The 17,855-nt window shown below is 74.8% G+C and overlaps 6 protein-coding genes across 6 annotated transcripts; 2 read left to right on the top strand and 4 right to left on the bottom strand.

Annotated features, from left to right (window-relative positions):
- Nucleotides 1-93: 93 nt before the first annotated feature.
- Nucleotides 94-4,359, bottom strand: IL17RE (interleukin 17 receptor E). Its single transcript, XM_040568568.1, is given in 22 exon segments — nucleotides 94-801; nucleotides 804-999; nucleotides 1,002-1,100; nucleotides 1,102-1,196; nucleotides 1,362-1,463; nucleotides 1,539-1,590; nucleotides 1,674-1,741; nucleotides 1,819-1,876; nucleotides 1,878-1,937; nucleotides 1,939-1,970; nucleotides 2,073-2,118; nucleotides 2,201-2,248; nucleotides 2,357-2,544; nucleotides 2,628-2,670; nucleotides 2,672-2,695; nucleotides 2,806-2,874; nucleotides 2,951-3,090; nucleotides 3,173-3,296; nucleotides 3,379-3,476; nucleotides 3,604-3,753; nucleotides 4,024-4,045; nucleotides 4,129-4,359. Coding segments are annotated over 22 exon segments (2,142 nt in total). The 5' UTR covers nucleotides 4,324-4,359; the 3' UTR covers nucleotides 94-568.
- A 96-nt stretch (nucleotides 4,360-4,455) lies between these two features.
- JAGN1 (jagunal homolog 1) lies at nucleotides 4,456-5,781 on the bottom strand. The gene is made up of 3 exons (XM_040568566.1): nucleotides 5,644-5,781; nucleotides 5,289-5,389; nucleotides 4,456-5,199 (listed from the first exon to the last, which is right to left on the bottom strand). Exons 2-3 carry the CDS (start codon nucleotides 5,375-5,377, stop codon nucleotides 4,737-4,739), a joined length of 552 nt encoding a protein of 183 aa, XP_040424500.1. The 5' UTR covers nucleotides 5,378-5,389; nucleotides 5,644-5,781; the 3' UTR covers nucleotides 4,456-4,736.
- RPUSD3 (RNA pseudouridine synthase D3) lies at nucleotides 5,754-7,887 on the top strand. Its single transcript, XM_040569131.1, is given in 11 exon segments — nucleotides 5,754-5,886; nucleotides 6,296-6,364; nucleotides 6,452-6,496; nucleotides 6,614-6,710; nucleotides 6,788-6,895; nucleotides 7,000-7,084; nucleotides 7,178-7,304; nucleotides 7,434-7,597; nucleotides 7,712-7,762; nucleotides 7,764-7,826; nucleotides 7,828-7,887. Coding segments are annotated over 11 exon segments (1,002 nt in total).
- Nucleotides 7,888-7,993: 106 nt separating this feature from the next.
- On the bottom strand, nucleotides 7,994-12,037 carry LOC121075639 (tubulin monoglycylase TTLL3-like). Its single transcript, XM_040569130.1, is given in 12 exon segments — nucleotides 7,994-8,000; nucleotides 8,295-8,788; nucleotides 8,878-8,985; nucleotides 8,987-9,314; nucleotides 9,384-9,618; nucleotides 9,716-10,333; nucleotides 10,470-10,584; nucleotides 10,672-10,800; nucleotides 10,950-11,246; nucleotides 11,360-11,457; nucleotides 11,551-11,764; nucleotides 11,946-12,037. Coding segments are annotated over 12 exon segments (2,694 nt in total). The 5' UTR covers nucleotides 11,997-12,037.
- An 86-nt stretch (nucleotides 12,038-12,123) lies between these two features.
- ARPC4 (actin related protein 2/3 complex subunit 4) lies at nucleotides 12,124-13,814 on the bottom strand. Its single transcript, XM_040568567.1, has 6 exons — nucleotides 13,655-13,814; nucleotides 13,220-13,338; nucleotides 13,021-13,132; nucleotides 12,844-12,939; nucleotides 12,566-12,736; nucleotides 12,124-12,387 (listed from the first exon to the last, which is right to left on the bottom strand). The coding sequence occupies exons 1-6, from the start codon at nucleotides 13,655-13,657 to the stop codon at nucleotides 12,382-12,384; spliced, it is 507 nt and encodes a 168-aa protein (XP_040424501.1). The 5' UTR covers nucleotides 13,658-13,814; the 3' UTR covers nucleotides 12,124-12,381.
- A 921-nt stretch (nucleotides 13,815-14,735) lies between these two features.
- On the top strand, nucleotides 14,736-17,601 carry TADA3 (transcriptional adaptor 3). Its single transcript, XM_040568569.1, is given in 9 exon segments — nucleotides 14,736-15,024; nucleotides 15,117-15,366; nucleotides 15,538-15,644; nucleotides 15,867-16,008; nucleotides 16,135-16,238; nucleotides 16,337-16,361; nucleotides 16,364-16,445; nucleotides 16,568-16,753; nucleotides 16,829-17,601. Coding segments are annotated over 9 exon segments (1,296 nt in total). The 5' UTR covers nucleotides 14,736-14,817; the 3' UTR covers nucleotides 17,022-17,601.
- Nucleotides 17,602-17,855: the final 254 nt, after the last annotated feature.

Below are 17,855 nucleotides of genomic sequence, written 5' to 3'. Positions count from 1 at the left end.
CCCCTCCAGCCAGCCCCATTCGGTGCGGCCGAGTGCACCGTGTGGCTCCGACCCCCCATGCTGGGATCTTTGGCACACTACAGCTACACAGGACAAGGTGAAACAGTGCTTTTATTCCATCTGACACAGCCAAGCACCCGTTCACAAAGCTGCAGCCCAGAACGGGCACGAGGAGCCCCTCGGAGCTACGCCAATCCCCCTGGCAGGGCAGGAGCCGCCCGCCCCGCTGCACAGCCGCCGCGGCGTCCCTCTGCTGGGCCCCGTCTCTCCTCCGTAGCAGCACCTGCTGGAAACCGAGCTTCCCCCCTTCACGGGGCAGCGCCTCCGCTCCGGCCCCAGGAGCCGGCCAGGCAGGGAGCCCCGCAGCGAGGGCCAGCCCCGCTCGGAGCTCTTCCCCAGGCTGAGCCCTCCATTTGGGGCCCCCACGGTGCCCTCCTGCAACCACACGCTCAGCCCAGCCCCGTCCAGGTGCATCCTGCACCGCTGGGACCACCCATACAGCCCCCAGTGCACACCAGGAGGGTGCCCAGCGCCAGTGCTCTGCCCAGCTCAGCCCCTGCGTGGGCACTCAGGTGCCGGGGGGCTGCAGCAGGGAGCCCGGGCACCCACCGGAGCTGTCCCCCGCTGCCTCTTTGCTCGCCTCCGCCTCCATCAGCCGGTGCAGGAGCCCCTTTGCCCGGCCGCAGAGGCGGTGGGGGGGGGCCGGGCGGCCGCCCCGCAGGGCACCCAGCAGCCGGGGCAGCTCCTGGGGCAGGCGGTAGGTGGGCAGGGGCCGCAGGGGCCGGGGGACATCGCGGGGCTGCACAGCCGGCTGAAGTAAACCAGCGCCCAGTCGCGGCGGCGCCCCGCCGCCCCCAGCTCCCCGTGCAGGCAGGCCATGGCCGCCCCGAAAATGTCGTGGGCGTCCCGGGGCTCCCCACCGCCCTCGCCTCCTCGCCAGAGGCGGAAGAGCCGGGAGCTGCCCCGGCTCCAGAGCAGCAGGACGGTGCCAGCGCTCCGCGGCCCACACGGCCCCGCTGCGCGTAGAGCCAGGGCAGGGCGCCCGCGCGGCCCACGCCGCCCGCTTCCCACAGGTCCAGCCGCACCTCGCAGCCCAGCCCCCGCGCGCAGCAGCTCGGCCAGGGCGCACACCAGCCCCAGGTGCTCCTCCGAGTCCGGGGAGTACAGCAGCAGCACGGGGCGGCCGCCTGCTGCACCTGCGGGACAGAGGGTACAGCGGTGACAGCCCTGTCCCGAGGATCCCCGGTGGCAACCGCGGCACTCCGTGCCACCACCCACCACCCCAGGGCCCTCCCCAGCCCCGGGAGCTGTCGCCCCCAGGGGATCCCCAGCCCTCAGCACCACCATGACTTTCCCCTCACCGGCGGGTGGCCTCCAGGCGCCGCGGCAGTTCAGGAGCAGCACGGTCACCACCAGCCCCAGCGCCAGCGCCAGCCCCAGCAGCCCGAAGTGCCTGCGTGAGACTGGGAGAGGGGCGGTGAGGGGGGAGCCCCGACACCACCCCCCAGCCCTCCCGCCGGCCCCGGGCCCCCGCTCACCATCGGGGCAGAGCAGCTGCTTCCTGGCGAAGCGCACGTCTGAGCGCCACACCTGGGGGAAGGAGAGGGGTGAGAGGGGCCGGGTTTGGCCCCCACATGGTGCGGGCACCGCGACAGGGCCGGGGGACGCCTTACCAGCACGCAGCTGCCCAGGACCTGCACCGGCAGCAGCAGCGCCAGCTCCCCCGGGCAGAGCCCTCCGGCTGCAAAGCACGAGGCAGGGTCAGCACATCCCGGGGACAGTCCCTCCGGTTCCCCCCCCCGGCCCCGCACCGCTCACCCCGCGTGACGGTGTAGACGGGGGCCTCGGGCTCGCACTGCCCGCCCCGGCGCTGGCAACAGCGCTGCGCTGAAGGACGCGGGGACGCTGGAGGTGAGGTGCAGGCGGAGCTGCAGGCCCCCGGACGCTCAGGGACACGTTCCAGGCAGGCTCTGCAGCAACCAGAGAGAGGGCTCGTGGACACCGTGGTGCAAAGGGACGCCCAAGGGGAAGGGGATAGCGTGGGACGGGACACCCTGACCCACGGGGCTCACCTGGTCGGTGGGGACACTCCACGTGGCTGCTGTTCCCGTAGGAAAACTGGGGGGACATGGGGTCAGCTGTGCCAGCTGCCACGGCCCCCCCGGTGCCTTCCTAGGCAGTGCCACCCCCGGGGGCTTACCCTGAAGCAGAGCAGGGGGTGCACGTCCACCTTGTCCAGCGTGTACACCTGCAGGGGCAGGGGGAGTGTCACTGCCTGTCCCCAACCTGCGCTGGGGTCCAGCGGATGCCCATACCACGGCACAGCCCCACGGCACCCGAGGCCGGGCCCCCTCACCTGCTCCTCCTCGGTGGCCGTGGAGTTGGGGACGTCGTGGCAGGGCGCAGCCTCGGCTGCCACCTCCCTCCAGCACAGGGTGGCCCTGGGGCGCAGGGGGCAGCTGGCGCTCAGCACCATCGCCATCTGGTCCTTGCTGCTGGTGCTGTAGTCGTGGAAGTGCACCGAGGACCACAGCTCGGGGCCGTCTGCGGGCACAGCATCAGCAGGGTGGCGGACGGGGGGGGACTGGTGTCCCCTTTTACGGGCTGGGGACCCCTCGGGCACTCACAGGCATCCGGCTGCTCCTGGAAGGGGCAGCGCTTGCTGCGCAGGGCTGTCGCGGTGCGGGTAGGAAGCCTGGGGAGCGGAGCACAGGAGTGAGGGGCGTGCCACATCGCTGCCACCAGCGTCCCCTTGCTGCATGGGCACACAGAGGTCCCCCAGCTGCCCAGGGGACGGCGACGCACCTCGATGCACAGGCAGGGCACCAGGAACTCATACGGCAGCGAGACGCGGTGGCCCCCCAGCACCAGGACCTGTGGGCATGGAAGTGGCACGAGCTGGCCGGGAGCGTGGGGACCCCCGGGGAGCGTGGCCCCCCCCAAGCCGTACCTGCCGGTGGAAGGGCCGGGGCAGCTCCTCGCACTCCAGGGCCAGCTGGTGGCACAGCCGCACCATCAGGGCAGGGCCCTCGGGCACAGCCACCTCGATGGTGCGCGCCTCGGGGACCCAGGCGTGGGTGAAGACGGGCCCTGGGGGGGGGCACAGATAGGGGGTGGGGGGTCAGCCGGTGCCGGCCCCACCCCGGGGCACCCCGCTCCCTCCCAGCCTCACCGGGGGGCTCGGCGGTGACCAGGTGGCTGCGGCTGATGGCCAAGCCTTGGTCGGGGACGGTGCGCAGGGAGACGAGGACCTGCCGCCCGCTCTCCACCGGGAAGCAGTCGAACTGCACCTGCCACTGCGGGGAGCGGGGAGGGTGAGCGCGCACCCCTCTACCCGTCCCCGTCCCCGTCCCCCCCCACGGCGCGCCCCGCACTCACCGGCGAGCTGCCCGGTGCCCGGTGCCGCCGCCACACCTGCAGCCAGCTGGCCCGGTTGGAGCCCAGCTCCAGGAAGTTGAGCTGCAGCCCGCGGATCCCTGCGGGGACACCGGGTGGGGGGGGGGATGGCACGGGTGGGACAGCCCCGCGGGTGGGATAACCCCACGGGTGGCACAGCCCCCGCGGCCCCGGTGCCCCGCTCCCGGCGCCCCCCCAGCCCCGTACCTGCGGCGCGGAGGGCCAGGCGCACCCTTAGGCAGGGCTGGCAGGGCAGCGAGGGCCGGCACAGCCTCGCCGTGCTCAGCGCCAGGGCCGGCGGCGTCAACGGGGACCGGGCCGGGGCTCCCCGGCGGGCAGCGGGGCGGGCTGAGCGTGCTGTCGGCTGCCGGGGGAGGGGGGGGGGGGGGGGGAAACGGGGGCGGCCGTGCACCGGGCATCCCGCGCACCGGGGAGCCCCGTGCACCGGGCAGGGAGAACCCCAAACCCCCGGCCCCGACCCCGTTCCCCCCGCCCTCCCCCCCTCCCCCCTCCCCCCCCCCCCCCCGGGAACCGGCAGCCCCGTGCTCGCAGCCCGGCCCCGATCGCGGCGAGCCCGGGCCAGGCCCCGCGCACCGGGGAGGCGGCCGGGCCCCGCTCCGCGGCGACACTCACCGCTGGCCCGGCACTCCTGCAAGCGAACGGAACGGCCGTCAGCGCGCCTTGCCCCCGGTGCCCCCCCCGCCCCCCCACTCCCGGTGCCCCGGCGCTCACGAAGTTGGCGGAGACCCGCAGGCGGGGCACGGCGGCACCGGCGGGCGGCACCGGAGGCACCGGCAGCAGCGGCAGCAGCACGGCGGCGGCGGCGAGCAGCGCGGCACCGGGCACCGGGAGCCCCATGGCCGAGCGCTGCTCCCGCCGGTGGCGGTGCCGGTGCCCGGTCCCCGCCCCGGGCCGGCCCCGCCGCATTCCTCCGGCGGCACGTGCAGCCCCGCCCGGTGCGCGCCGCCGCGACCTGCTTTTCGGCCGCGCTTCCTGCGGCGGCCCCCGCGCGGCGCAGACACGCGTGGGAAAGCAGCGAGGGAGGGCGGGGAGGGGGGGTGGCGACAACGGGGGGGGGGCTTTATTTCCGTACCGGGACACGCGGGGGGAAAGGGGCAGCCGCGCCCACGGGGGTCGTGCCAGCGCCGGGGCCCCCGTGCCCTGGAGGCGAGCCCACAGTTGCGGCTCGGTCACATGCGGTGGTCCCGGGGGGGGGCCGAGGGGCCCCCACCCGTGGGGGTCGCCCTGCGGCGCCCCAGGCTGGCGGGAGGCGGACACGGAGCCCCCGAAACGCTCCAGCCGCGGGGCAGGGAGCGGTGCGGGCGTCCGCTCGTCCCCGCTCACTTCTTCTTCTTCTCCTGCGTGCTGGTGAACCACGAGTCCAGCAGCTTCTTGCTGTAGTAGAGCTGCCAGCCGTGCACCTGGGCGGCCACCACCACCACCAGGTACATGACGGAGACGGCGGAGAAGCCGAAGATGAAGCGGTAAGCCTTGCCGTGCCGGTACAGCTGCTGCGCCATGGGGAACATCTCCATGGCCCCGTAGATGAGGGGAGCCACCGAGAAGAGCCCGGTGCTGATCATGGACAGCACCAGGTAGCTGATGTTGTTGCGGGGGAAGGAGAGGAGGCCCAGGAGGGAGGGCAGGATGCTGAGCAGGTACGGGTACTCCCACTGGTACGGCATGGCCACCCGGTCGTGGGGCAGCAGCTTGAGGTGCCCCACGCACATCTGCGCCAGCAGCAGCAGCCACAGCCCCACGTGCACGTAGATCAGCCGCTTGATCTCCGACTTGAGGGCCACGCTGCGGGGGGGGGGGGAAGGCTGTCAGTGACCGGGGGGGGGGACACGCACGGCCCCCGGGGGGGTGGGGGGGATGGGGACGACACCCACCTCATCTGGTAGTGCGAGGCCACGCGCTCCCGGTGCTGGAAGTCGCTGCCGTCGGTGCCGGTGGCGCGGGGACCCCCGCGGGAGGCCATGGCGAGGGCGGGCTAAGGGCTGACAGCGTGAGGGGACCCCCGGGACCCCCCCGGGACCCCCCAGGCCCCCCCCCCAGGACACCCCCGGACCCCCCGAGACCCCCCCCGGGAACCCCCAGGACCACCCCTTGAACAGCCCCAGACACCCCCCAGGCCACCCCCGTGCCCCCCTCCCCGGTGCCCCCCCCGGTGCCCCTCCCGGTGCCTTCCCCGTGCCCCCCTCCCCTCCCGCAGCCCCCCCCGCCCGCCCGCCCGCCGCACCCCACCTGCTACCGGGCGGCGACGCTCTGCCCGCCCTTCCGCCTCTCTATGGTCTCTCCCCCTGCTTCTGCCCGCAGGCCGGCGGCCGCTCTGTACGCCCGGAGGCCCCGTCTCTATGGCCTCTGTGCGAGGGGAGGGGCTCACCCCGCTCCCCGCCGCCGCGCAGGCGCAGTTGCGCCCATGGCGGGGGGCGGCGGAGGGGCCGCGCGCGCGCTGGCGCGCGTGGGGCAGGGGGCGCGCGCCGTGGGGTCAGCGGGGGCGCGCGTGGGGGGAAGCGCGTGGGGTGGGGGGGGCGGGGCCCGAGCGCGCGCGGGGCTGCGGGGGCGGGAGGCGCGCGGGGGGGGGGGGCTGGGAGGGGGCGCCGGAGGGGCTGGGGGGTGACGCGTGGGGGTGGGGACGCGCGTGGGGGGGGGGGCGGGGACACGCGTGGGGGGTGCGGGGGCTGTGCGGGGTCCCGGGTGTGGGTGCGGAGGGGGCGTGGGGTCAGGGTTAGGGGCACACGCGTGGGGCTGGGGGGGGTCCCGCGTGGGTGCAGGGGGCTGGGGGGTCAGGTTTGGGACACGCGTGGGGCGGCCGTGGGGCTGTGCTCGATCGCCCGTGGGGCGCGGGGGGAGGGGGGGTGGGTCCTGCCGTGTCCCCATCCCGCTCCCCCCGCAGGCAGGGGGCGAACGCCGAGCCCCGAGGAGGTGCTGGGGCTGCTGGAGGCGTCGGGTGCTGCACCGGAAGGTACGGGGGGGGGGTCACGAGTGGGTGTGGGGGGGTCACGAGTGGGCGTGGGGGGGGCTCCCTCTGACCTCCCGCCTCGTCCTGCAGGAGCCCTGCTGGCGCTGAACAAGCCGCCCGGCCTGCCTGTGCTGGGTGAGTGGGGGCTGGGGGGGCGGTCTTGGGGGGGGCACGGTATGGAGGGGGGGTCACGGGGGGGGGGGGTCACGGGGGGGGGCACAGCCGCCGCTGACCCCCCCCCGCGCCCCCCAGGGCACCCCGGGGAGCTGAGCCTGGCCGCGCTGCTGCCGGCGCTGCGCCGCCGCCTGGGCCTCCCCGCTGAGCTGCACGTGGTGAAGGCGCCCCCCAGGTATTTGGGGGGGACGCACACGCGGGGGGGGGTGGTTTTTTTTTTGGGGGGGGGGGTCTCAGGGTCCCCTCCCGCAGGGACAGCTCCGGCCTCGTCCTCCTGTCCGGCTGCCGCCGCGCCACGGAGCAGCTGCAGCGCTTCTTCAGCGACGAGCGGCGCCGCGGCCGCTTCCCGGCCACGTACTGGTGGGTGCCCCCCCCCCCCCCCGTGTGTGTTTGTCCCCCCCCCTCCGTGTGACCCCCCCCCCCCCCCCACGAGGCAGGCCCCCCCCTCACCCCTGTCCCCGCAGCGCTGTCACCGTGGGGGTCCCGGCGGAGGCGGAGGGCGAGATCCGCGTGGGGCTGTGCCGGCGGCAGCACGGGGCCGGGGCCGTGGTAAGGGGGCGATGGGGGGGGGGGGGGTTGTGGGGACCGGGGGGGCATGGGGGGGGGGCGCACGGGGCCGGTGCTGAGGCCGTGCCGCCGCAGGCGGTGCCGGTGCCGTGCCCGGGGCGCCGCAGCGTGTCCCGCGGGGAGGTGAGGAGCACCCTGACGCGCTACCGGCTGCTGGGGGCGGCGGGGGGCTGCGCCCTGCTCCAGCTGCAGCCCCGGACGGGTGAGTGCCCCCCAGCCCCGCCCCGGGACCCCCCCCCCCGGGCCCCTCCCCGGCATCAAACCGAGTGTGTCTGTCTGTCTGTCTGTCTGTGTGTCTGTGTGTGCCTCCCCCCCCCCCCAACTTTCGCAGCCTTCCCCGGGCAGCTGCGGGTGCACCTGACCCTGCTGCTGTGCCCGGCGCTGGGCGACCACGAGCACGGAGCCCGCGTGGGCAGGGTGCTGGGGGAGCCCTTCCCTGCTGCCCCCCCCGGACGCCCCCGCGCCCCCCCGGACGCCCCCGCGCCCCGCACGCAGGTAAACGACCGCGATTTACTTTTGGGGGGGGGGGGGGGCAGTTTTGTGCTGTCCCATGCCAGTGACCCCCCCCCCACACTCCAAAAAAAAATTCCCCCCCCCCCCCCCCCGCAGGTGCTGGACGCGGAGCTGCTGCGCCGCCTGCGGCTGCCCCCCCGCTGCCCCCCCCCGCCTGCCCCTGCACCTCCACCTGCAGGGGCTGGCCCTGCCCCGCGCCCCGCTGCGCGCCCCCCCCGCCCCCCCACTTCCTGCGCACCCTGCGGCTGCTGGGGCTGCCCCCCCCCGCCTAGCACAGCCCCTCGGGGGGGGGGGGGGGACACACACGCAGCCCCTCTTTCTCCCTCCCCAATAAATCCGTGTGCCCCCGAGCAGCCTGGTGTGATTTTTTCCTCCCTGTTATCCACTGGGGGGGGGGGGGGGGGCTCCCTGTGTGCTTCCCGCTGCCCCCCCCCCAGGGTTGAGTCACCCCCGGTAACCGCAGGGCCCCCCTTGGCCCTCCCCCCCCCCCCCCCCCCCCCCCATGACCTGGTTCCCAGCCCTGCTACGGTGCCGGCGGCCCCGGTTCCTGCCGCAGCCCCGCAGATCTGGGCCACGGGGGGGGGGGGGCGGCTGGCAGCCGGTGTTCCCCCCCCCCGGCCCATCCTCCCCCCCCACAAAGGCGCAGAGCCTGGCTCCTCTCACAGCCCTATTTTCCCACTTGGAGCCGCTGGGGTAGACCCGGGGGGGCCAGCTGGGTGCATCACGGCTCCTCTTCGCCCCCCCCGGAGCCCCCCCGTGCCTTCTCCCCGCCGTGGTGCTGAGCTGCCCGCGGCAGGGGCAGGGGGCTGAGGCGAGCCCGGCCCTGGCGGCTGGGGGGGGCTCCCCGGGGGGGCAGGATGGGGACGGTGGCACCGGGACGGCCACCGAGCAGGGGCAGAGCCACCGAGGGCTGGCTGCGCCGGTGCCCGAGCTGCGACACCCCCCGGGCCCCCCGCGGCCCCGGGTGGCACCGGCCCCATCCTGCGCCCCCCCTGCTGCGGGGGAGCAGGATGGGGGCTGCGGGGTGGGGCACGAGGGGCTCCACGGCTTCCCCGGGGGCTCACGGGTGCTCGCCGTGGTGCCGGGGGGCTTGGGAGCGCGGCGGGGTCTCCGGAGCGAGCAGCCCTCCACCGCCAGCTTCAGCCCCACGTAGCGAGGGGTGGGCACGGCCACCTAGCCGGGAGGGGGGCACAGAGCACAGGGCTCAGTCCTGGAGCCGTGCCCGACCCCCCCCCCGGCGTGTCCCCCCCCGCCCTCCTCACCTCCTTGTAGATGAGCTCGAAGGCCCCCGTGGAGCAGCCGGGGTCGTCCCTGCGGTCGATGACGACGCGCAGCGTGTCCCGCTGCACCCCGGCGCACAGCCGCCCCGTCAACCGCCGTGCTGCCGGCCATGGTGGGGCTGGCGTTGATCTCCAGCAGCCAAGGGCGGAAATCCTCCCCGAAAACAAAATCGGCCCCGTAGAGCTCGAAGCTGCCCTTCCGGCCCCGCACCAGCCCCTGCGAGCAGCGCACCGCCCGCACCACCGCCGCCTTCATGCCCGGCACCATCACCTCGCCCCAGGCGTCCGCCTGCCCGCGCTGCGCCAGGTACGCCTGCAGCTGCCGGCACGACCACGTGTTGTCGGGGGGCAGCCGGGGGTGCCGGCCCCCCCCGGGCCCGCAGCGCCGCTGCACGGCTTGGTTGCAGAGGTGGCGGGCGCTGGGGAGAGAGCAGGCGGTGAGCGCGGGGCGAGCGTGGCGAGAGGAGGGCGCGGGGAGCGGCGCTCACGCGTCCAGGCGCCGCAGGGAGAAGGGCTGGGAGCAGAAGCGCAGGTAGCTGCGGCGGTAGAACCAGACGGTGAGCGGGTTCCAGTCGGTCACCAGGAACCACTGGCGGACGTCGAACTTGGTGCCGAAGACGAGCAGCGGGCGCTCCACGTATTTCTGCACCACCCAGCGGCCCTCCCGCGCCGCCTGGCCCGCCAGCCGCAGCACCTCGTCCAGGCGCGCCGCGCACGTGATGCCTGGGGGCACGGCGGCGTGTGGGGACCCCCCCGGTGGCACGTGGGGACCCCCCCCACACCTCTTCCCATCCACGTCTCCCCCCCCCCACCCCGCTACCTCTCCCCCGGGACGCGGCTCCCGGTTTGAGGATCCAGACGTTGCGGTCGCCCTCCATGCGCAGCTGGGGCAGCCGCCCCGCCAGGCGCTGCAGCAGGATCCGGCCCTGCTCCCGCTGCGCCCCGCTCAGCCGCGGCACGGCCCCCTCGCTGCGGGGGGCACGGCCCGGGGGGGGGGGCTCAGCACCGATCCTGCTGCGTGCGAGCCGTGTCCCCGAGGTGTCCCCGACCCCGGCACTCACTGCACCACGCAGTAGCAGCCCCGCAGGAAGCCGTCCCAGCTGGCAGCCGTGGCGCCGGGGGGCCGGGGGTCGCCGTCGATGTCCCGGTGGGTGAGGCTGCCCAGGTGCTGCCAGCACACCCGCAGCGCCTCCTCCACCAGCTGGGCACCCGGGCCCTCTGCGGGAGCGGGGCGCAGGGTGAGGGACGGGGTGCTGCGCCCCTCCGAGGGACCCTCGGTGCGTGGGGACGGGGATGTCGGGTCGGGAACGGGAGCCCCCCCCCAGCGTCACCTGGTGCCTCGCGGAGTTTGGGGACGGATCCGGCCCCGCGTGCGCGTCCTGAGCCCTTTCCAGGGCCACTTTGAGCAGGCCGCGCGCGGCGGTGAGGCGGAAATCCTCTGCGGGAGGGGAGGCATGGCCCAGCCGGGTGCTGCGCGGGGGGCACGAGGCGGGGACGGGGGGGGGGGGGAGGGACGCGGGGACAGCAGCGGGGTGCTGAGCCAGCCCGGGGTGCTGAGCCAGCCCCGGGCTCACCGATGAAGGCCTGGCGCTCGTCCGCGGCGCCCAGCCGGTAGCAGCGGGGGAAGAAGGCGTCGGGGTCGGCTTGGTCGAACCAGGGCAGGTTCCGCAGGGTGAGGCACAGCCCCTCCTGCGTAGAGAAGGGTGGCAGCCCCCGCCCCCCCCCGCGCACCCCGTGGCCCCCTTTCACCACCACCCCCCCACCCCGAGGCCGCACCTTGGTGGTGAAGGAGCCCACCCGGGCGTAGTGGTTCACCGCCTGGTCGGGCTGCAGGAGGCGGCCCCGCACGGCGCTGCAGCGGGTGGTCCAGATGAAGTAGGGCACCTGGTCCCGCACCAGGCGGGACTGGGGGCGGGGGGGGGGGCGCACAGAGGGGCCGGGTGAGGCGGGAGCCCCCTGCCCCACGTCCTCGCTGCCCCATCTCCGTGAGGGCGTTGGGATAAAGGTCCCACCCCGAGCAGGCGCCGGGGCCGCAGCCGGGCCGCGTGGCTAACCATGAGGTCGTGGATGCCTTCGGGGTCCTCCTCATCCTCCTCCTCCTCCTCCTCCTCCTCCTCCTCCTCCTCCTCCTCCTCGCCAGGCAGCCACGAGGAGCACGAGGACTCGGGGCTCCCCTGCACCCCACGGCGGGTCACGGCACCCTGCGCGGCCTCGCTGCCGCCACCTCCCTCCTGCTGCCGGGGGCCGCCCGCCCTGCCCGCGCCCCGCTCCTTCCTCTCCACCCAGCCCCGCGCCCGCAGCAGGCGGCAGATCACGGGGTAGGGGCCCTGCAGCGCGAAGATCTTCTTGTCCTGGGAGGGGGGGGGACGCGAGGGCTGAGCGCCCTGCTCGCCCCGAGGGAGCTCGGCCCTCGGGTGGGTGATTTTTGGGGGGGGGGGGTGGGGGGGCAGGAGCAGGCCCTCACCTTGATGGCCCTCTCCACGTGGAGCCTGACCTGCTTCAGCCGCTCGGGGTTGAGCTGGGGGCGGCCGCAGCCGCGCTGCCCCACGGGTGCCCCGTGCCCTGCGGGGACGGCTGAGCCCCAAAAGGGCGGGGGACACCCCCGCGTCCCCCCCCCGCCACCCCGTCCCCGCCGGGCAGGGAGCAGGCACCCACCTGCCTGCCCGCACCGGGCCGAGCCGGGCGGCCCCGCCGTGGCTTCCCCCGACCTCTCGATCCTCATGGCGGCGGCCCGGCCACGCGTGGCCCCCGGGACGCCCCGCTGCCACGGACCCCGGCTGGGGGGCACCCGGGACGCGCCAGCCCCTCGGCACCCCCCCTCTCCGTCACTGCTCCCGTGTGGGCGAGGCGTGGGGCACCCCACGGTGGCCTGGGGGGGGGGGGCGAGGGAAGCTGCTGGCAGCTCTGCTCCCCCCCGAGAACTGGGAACCCCCCAGTGCCCAAACCCCGCTGGGTGAGCGGGGGGGCTCCAGAGCAGGACGCAGCCCCCTCGCCAAGTGCCCCCCCACCCCAAAACCCCTTGGCGCCCCCATCCTCCCCCCAGCACCCACCCCGGTCCTGCCCGCACCGCCGGGGTCACCCCCGTTGTTTACCGTTGCCATGGTGCCACCCCTCGGCCCCTCCCCCTTCCGTAGCCCCTCCCCCTTCTTCCTGAGGCCCCGCCCCGTGCCCCCCCCCCTCCTTTAATTCCCCCCCAACACCCCCAAAAAAGACCGCGGGAGCCGCGGGTACAGCAAGTGACCCTTTAAAAAACACAACGCGACAGGACAGGGGGAGCGGGGCCGCCCGGCCCCACGCACGCACAAGCCCGGGTCGGCCCCCGCCGCGGCACCGCCCCGGCCAGCGAGGAGCAGGGGGGGGGGGGACGCAGCCAGTGCCCCCCCCCGGATCGGGGCCGCGGGGCTCGGCTCTCCTCCGCCGGAACGGGCGGCCCCGGCCGCGGGGCTCTGCACAGGCGCCGGGAAGCCACGGAGTCGGCGGCACGGCCTAGAACTGCGAGGGGAGAGGAGGCGCGCGTTCGTCAGCTGCCCCCCCGCTCCTCAAAAAGGGGATAAATCGCCCCGAAACGTGGCCCCCCCACCCCCCCCCCCCCCCCCCCAACAGCCCAGATCCCGGCAGCGAGGGCTGCGCCCCCCCCTGCCAGGGCGAGGGCCCCGCGTCAGAGCCTCACGTTTTTGAGGAACTCCTCCGCCACGATGCGGGCCCTGGCGTTGACGGAGAGCTTCATCTCGCTGATCTCCTTGTCGATCTCCTCCATGAAGTGGATCACGAAGTCCACCAGCTTGTGCTTGTACATCTGCTCCGTGTGGAAGTTGGTGATCAGGAAGCTGATGTCGTAGCCCTGCGGACGGAAGGAGCGGGGTGAGCACCCGGCGGGCACCCCCACGTCCCAGCCCTGCGCTGGAAGCCGCCTCCCCCCCCCCCCCCCCGCCGCCCCCACCACATCACCTCCACGGGCTTCCTGCGCAGGATGAAGAAGTTCTCGGCCCTCATCATCATGAAGCGCATGAACTTGTGGCACAAAATCTTCTCGATTTCGTCGGCCTGCAGAGAACAAAGGGACGTGAAGCGAGGAGGCTCCGCAGCGCTGAGCCGAGCCGCCGGCCCGCCGCCCCCCCCGCGCACCTGCTTGACGGCGATGCTGACGCGCACGGAGTTGATGGAGCCCTCGATGAGCACCTTCTCCTTCTCGTTCCTGCTGATGATGACGGGCTGCAGCAGGAGCTCCTTGCTGCTCCTGCGGGAGGCGAAGGGCACTTAGGGCAGGGGGCGGCGACGTGCCCGGTGCCGGGGGGCGCGGGGCGGGGGGGAGGCGCTGCCGTACCTGACCTCCACCTCGGGCTTGTTGTGGCGCTCCACCACCTGCGAGGAGAAGTTCTCCAGGCACAGCGCGGCCTGCAGCGTGGCACGCACCGCGTTCAGGTACGGGCGCAGCGTGGCGGTCTGCGGGGAACGGCAACGGCGGGCACCGGAACCGGAACCGGAACCGGCATCGGCATCAGCACCATCAGCACTGCCACCGCCACCCCCGGTCCCGGGCCCGGGCCCGGTCCCGGTCCCAGGCCCAGGCCCCCGCCCTGACCCCCGATCCCGATCCCGATCCCGGTCCCGATCCCGGTCCCGGTCACCAGCCCCCCCGCGGCCTCCCCGGTCCCGCTCCCAGACCCCGGTCCCGATCCCGGGTCTCGGTCCCGGTCCCGGGTCCCAGCCCCCGGTCCCGCCGCCCGTCCCGGCCCGTCCCGTCCCGTCCCCGCCGCACCATGGTGGCAGCTCCGCTCCGCTCGGTTCCGCTCCGCTCCCGGGAGGCGGAAGTGGCCGCTCTCCTCTTCCGGGATGCGCGGGAGCTCCCACTGCGGAGGGAGGGGGGAGGCGGGAGGATCCCGCTCCCCGCCCAGAGCGCAGTCACCGGCCGAAGGGCCCTACCTTATAGCCCAGGGCATATCAAAGCTTTCAGAGGGATCCCGGCGGGGATATCGGGGAACGCTGCGGCAGCAGCCCACGAAGGCGGCTCGTCCTCCCCCGCCCCCCCCCCCCTCCGCGGCGCTTGGTACGCTCCTGTCAGCGCTTCCATATTAGGGCAGGCAGACAGCGCGCGGGCCCGGCCAATGGGCGGCGGGCGCTGGGCGCGGCCTGGCCAATGGGGAGCGGGGGGCGGGGCGCGGCGGGGCGGGGCGGCCGACGGGGGCCGGAAGGGGGCGAGCGGCCTAGGCCTGGCCCGGCCCCCGCGGCGCCGCCGCCGCCGCCCGCCCGCGCCCCGGGCCTGCCCCCGGCCTGCCCCTCCCCGGCCTCCGCGCGGCGCCCCGGAGCCCCCGGTGCCCGCCCCACGGTGCCACAGAGCCCCCTCCCCCCGCCCCCGTCCCTTCCCTCCGGTTCTTTCCGATTCCCCGGTGACCCCCCCGGTACCCTCCGGTGATCCCCCGGCACCCTCCCGGTGCTTCCCGGTACCGCCTCCGTGTCCTCCGGTGCCTCCCCGGTGCCTCACGGCGCCTCCCGGTACCCCTCCGACGACCCCCGGTGCCTCCCGGTGCACCCCCGACGACCCCCGGTGCCCCCCCGGTACCCGTCGATCCCTCCCGGTGCACCTCCGGGCCCCCCCAGGTCCCTCCCCGTGCCTTCCCGTTATCCCCCCGGTGCCCGACGGTTCCCCCCGGTGCCTGCCGGTATCCCTCTGACGACCCCCGGTGCCTCCCGTACCCCCCATTCCCTCCCTGTACCCCCCCCGGTACAATTCCCTCCCCGCGTCCCCCCCCGGTACCCCTCGTTCCTTCCCGGTGCACCTCAGGTCCCCCCCGGTCCCTCCCGGTGCCTTCCCGTTATCCCCCCGGAGCTCCCCGGTGTCCCCCCCCCCCCCCCCCCCCCCGGTGCTCCCTCAGTGCTACCGGTATCCCCCCGGTACCCACCCCCCCCCCCGGTGCCGCCGCCATGAGCGAGCTGAAGGACTGCCCGCTGCAGTTCCACGACTTCAAGTCAGTGGACCACGTGAAGGTGTGCCCGCGCTACACGGCCGTGCTGGCCCGCTCCGAGGACGACGGCATCGGCATCGAGGAGCTGGACACGCTGCAGCTGGAGCTGGAGACGCTGCTCTCCTCCGCCAGCCGCCGCCTCCGCATCCTGGAGGCCGAGACGCAGGTGCAGGGTGGCCCCGAGGTCCCCGTGCCCCCCGCGGCCCCCGCACGCGGTGCCCTGACAGGTTGGGGGCTGGGGGTCGCTCTCTTTTCCAGATCCTGACGGACTGGCAGGACAAGAAGGGCGACCGGCGGTTCCTGAAGCTGAGCAAGGAGCACGATGTGGGGCCCTCCGTCAAGCACGGGAAGCCCAAGAAGCAGAAGCTGGAGGGGAAAGGGGGGCACGGCACGGGGCCCGGCCCCGGGCGGCCCAAATCCAAGAACCTGCAGCCCAAGATCCAGGAATACGAGTTCCAGGACGACCCCATCGAAGCGCCCCGCATTCCCAAAACGACGCCCCAAACAGGTGCGGGGGGAGCGGGGCAGCGCCGGGATCCCCGCTTCCTTCCCTGCGGCGCCCGGCCGGAGAGCTGCCTCCTCCCGCGGGGGAGAAGCCCCCTGGGGGGGCGGGCTGGGAGCCAGGTGCCGCGGTGTCCCCGCAGCCGTCCCTCACCGCCCGTCCCCTCCGTCCTCGCAGGTTTCTGGGCCTCGGTGGAGCCGTACTGCGCCGACCTCACCAACGAGGAAGTCAGAGTCCTGGAGGAGCTGCTCAAGCCGCCCGAGGACGAGGCTGAGCATTACAAGGTGAGGAGCTCCAGGGCCCCCCCCCTGCCCCATCCATCCCTCATCCACTCTCCTGTCCCCTCTCCCTGTTCGTCCCCAGCTCTTGGCCAGGCCGTGCAGTCCCGCAGCGCACGAGGAGCCCCTCCTCATCCTCACCAGCCCCTCAGCCCCACTCCCCAGCGGCCGGAGGGGCCGCGAGCCCCGTGCTGAGCGTGGCCCACCCCCCCCCCCCCGTCCCCGCAGATCCCTCCCCTGGGGAAGCACTACTCGCAGCGCTGGGCACAGGAGGACCTGCTGGAGGAGCAGAAGGACGGGGCCCGGGCTGCAGCCGCTGCCGACAAGAAGAAGGGCGTCCTGGGGCCGCTCACCGAGCTGGACACCAAAGGTGCCTTGTCCCCACCTGGCACAACGGGCTGGGGGCTGTGGGGAGAGACTGGGGGGCCGGCACCCAGCTTCTGCAGAGCCAGAGCTGCCTCTGCCCTGCTGCTGCTTATTGTTTTCCCCCTCGCAGACGTCGATGCCCTGCTGAAGAAGTCGGAGGCCCAGCACGAGCAGCCCGAGGACGGGTGTCCCTTCGGGCCCCTGACGCAGCGTCTCCTGCAGGCCCTGGTGGAGGTGAGGGGGCTCGGGGCTGCGCGGGTGGCCCCGGCGGGGCGGCGCGGCTGGGGCTGGGCGAGCTGTGACCCTTCCCTCCCCTGCGCCCCGCTCTCCAGGAGAACATCATTTCCCCCGTGGAGGACTCCCCATCCCCGAGATGGCCGGCAAGGACTCGGGAGCTGACGGCGCCGGCACTTCTCCCCGCAGCCAGAACAAGCCCTTCAGGTGAGCGCTTCGGTGGCCGCGGAGCCGGGCGCGGGGCTTCCGCAGCCCGAAGCGGACGGAACGCGGGTACCGGCGCGCCGTGGCCGTGCCCGCGCTCAGCGCCCGCGCTCTGCCCCTCGCAGCGTCCCGCACACCAAGTCCCTGGAGGGGCGGATCAAGGAGGAGCTGGTGGCGCAGGGCCTGCTCGAGTCGGAGGACCGGCCCGCCGAGGACTCGGAGGACGAGGTCCTGGCCGAGCTGCGCAAGAGGCAGGCGGAGCTGAAGGCGCTGAGCGCCCACAACCGCGCCAAGAAGCACGAGCTGCTGCGGTGAGTGCGGGCAGGGCCGGGACGGGCGCGTGGGGGCCGGCAGCGGGCAGGGACTGACCCCCACCGTGTCCCCAGGCTGGCCAAGGAGGAGCTGCACCGGCAGGAGCTGCGGCAGCGCGTCCGCATGGCCGACAACGAGGTGATGGACGCCTTCCGCAAGATCATGGCGGCGCGGCAGAAGAAGCGCACCCCCACCAAGAAGGAGAAGGACCAGGCCTGGAAGACGCTGAAGGAGCGCGAGAGCATCCTCAAGCTGCTGGACGGTTAGCGGGGGCGCTCGGCACGGCACCCCGCACGGTCGGCAGACTGTCACGGAGCCCGCGGGGACGAGGTTGTGCCCCTGTCCCGACCCTGCGGGGTCCCGGCCCGCCCACGCTCCGCCCGGTGTCACCCGTGGGCTGGGGACAGAGGGGTGTGACCGCACCGTGCCACCCAGCGCCGCAACGTCCTGCTGGGGGGCTGCGTCCTGCTCCGTGCCCTGCTCAGCTGCTGCCCGCTGCCACCGGACCGGGCTGTGGGGCCGGAGCCGGGGCACGGAGGTGACACACGGGGACCCGGTGGGGCCACGCAGCGTCCCCGGGAGGGGGGGGGACACAGCCCCCTGGTGGCTTCTGCGCCCGTGGTTATTCGGGTGCCTGGCCGCCGAGGGACAGATGTGGCAGCTCCTATGGCCACGCTGCCTCCCGCAGCACCCAGCTCCGCGTGGACACGAGTGGGAGCTGCCCACGGGGCTGTGGGGACACGCGGGGTGGCAGTGTCACCGGGGAGGGGGGCCGATTTGGGGAGGGGGCGCGGCGGGCTCGGGCTGTACCTGAGGTTTGTGCACGCAGGCAATAAAAGGAGCCCGGGAGGAGTGGCGTGTTTCTGTGGGGGGGGCTGGGGACACGCGTGGGTGGGGGGCAGGCCGGGGGGGGGGCGTGGGGTGTCCCCCATCCCCCGTGGGGTGTGTCCCCCGTGGGGTGTCCCCCATTCCCCGTGGGATGTCCCCGCTGCAGGGTGTCCCCCCGTGGGTATCCCCCCGTGTCCCCGCAGCCGCCCCCCCCAGCCCGCGGTCACGCGTGGGCGCCCCACCCGCGGCCTCCCATTGGCCGGGCGCGGGCTG

The sequence above is a fragment of the Cygnus olor genome, chromosome 10 (genome assembly GCF_009769625.2).
Source record: "Cygnus olor isolate bCygOlo1 chromosome 10, bCygOlo1.pri.v2, whole genome shotgun sequence".
In the NCBI taxonomy this organism is placed as follows: Eukaryota; Metazoa; Chordata; class Aves; order Anseriformes; family Anatidae; genus Cygnus; species Cygnus olor.
Note: the sequence above shows the minus strand (reverse complement) of the source record. Positions and strands in the feature narration are given on the sequence as shown.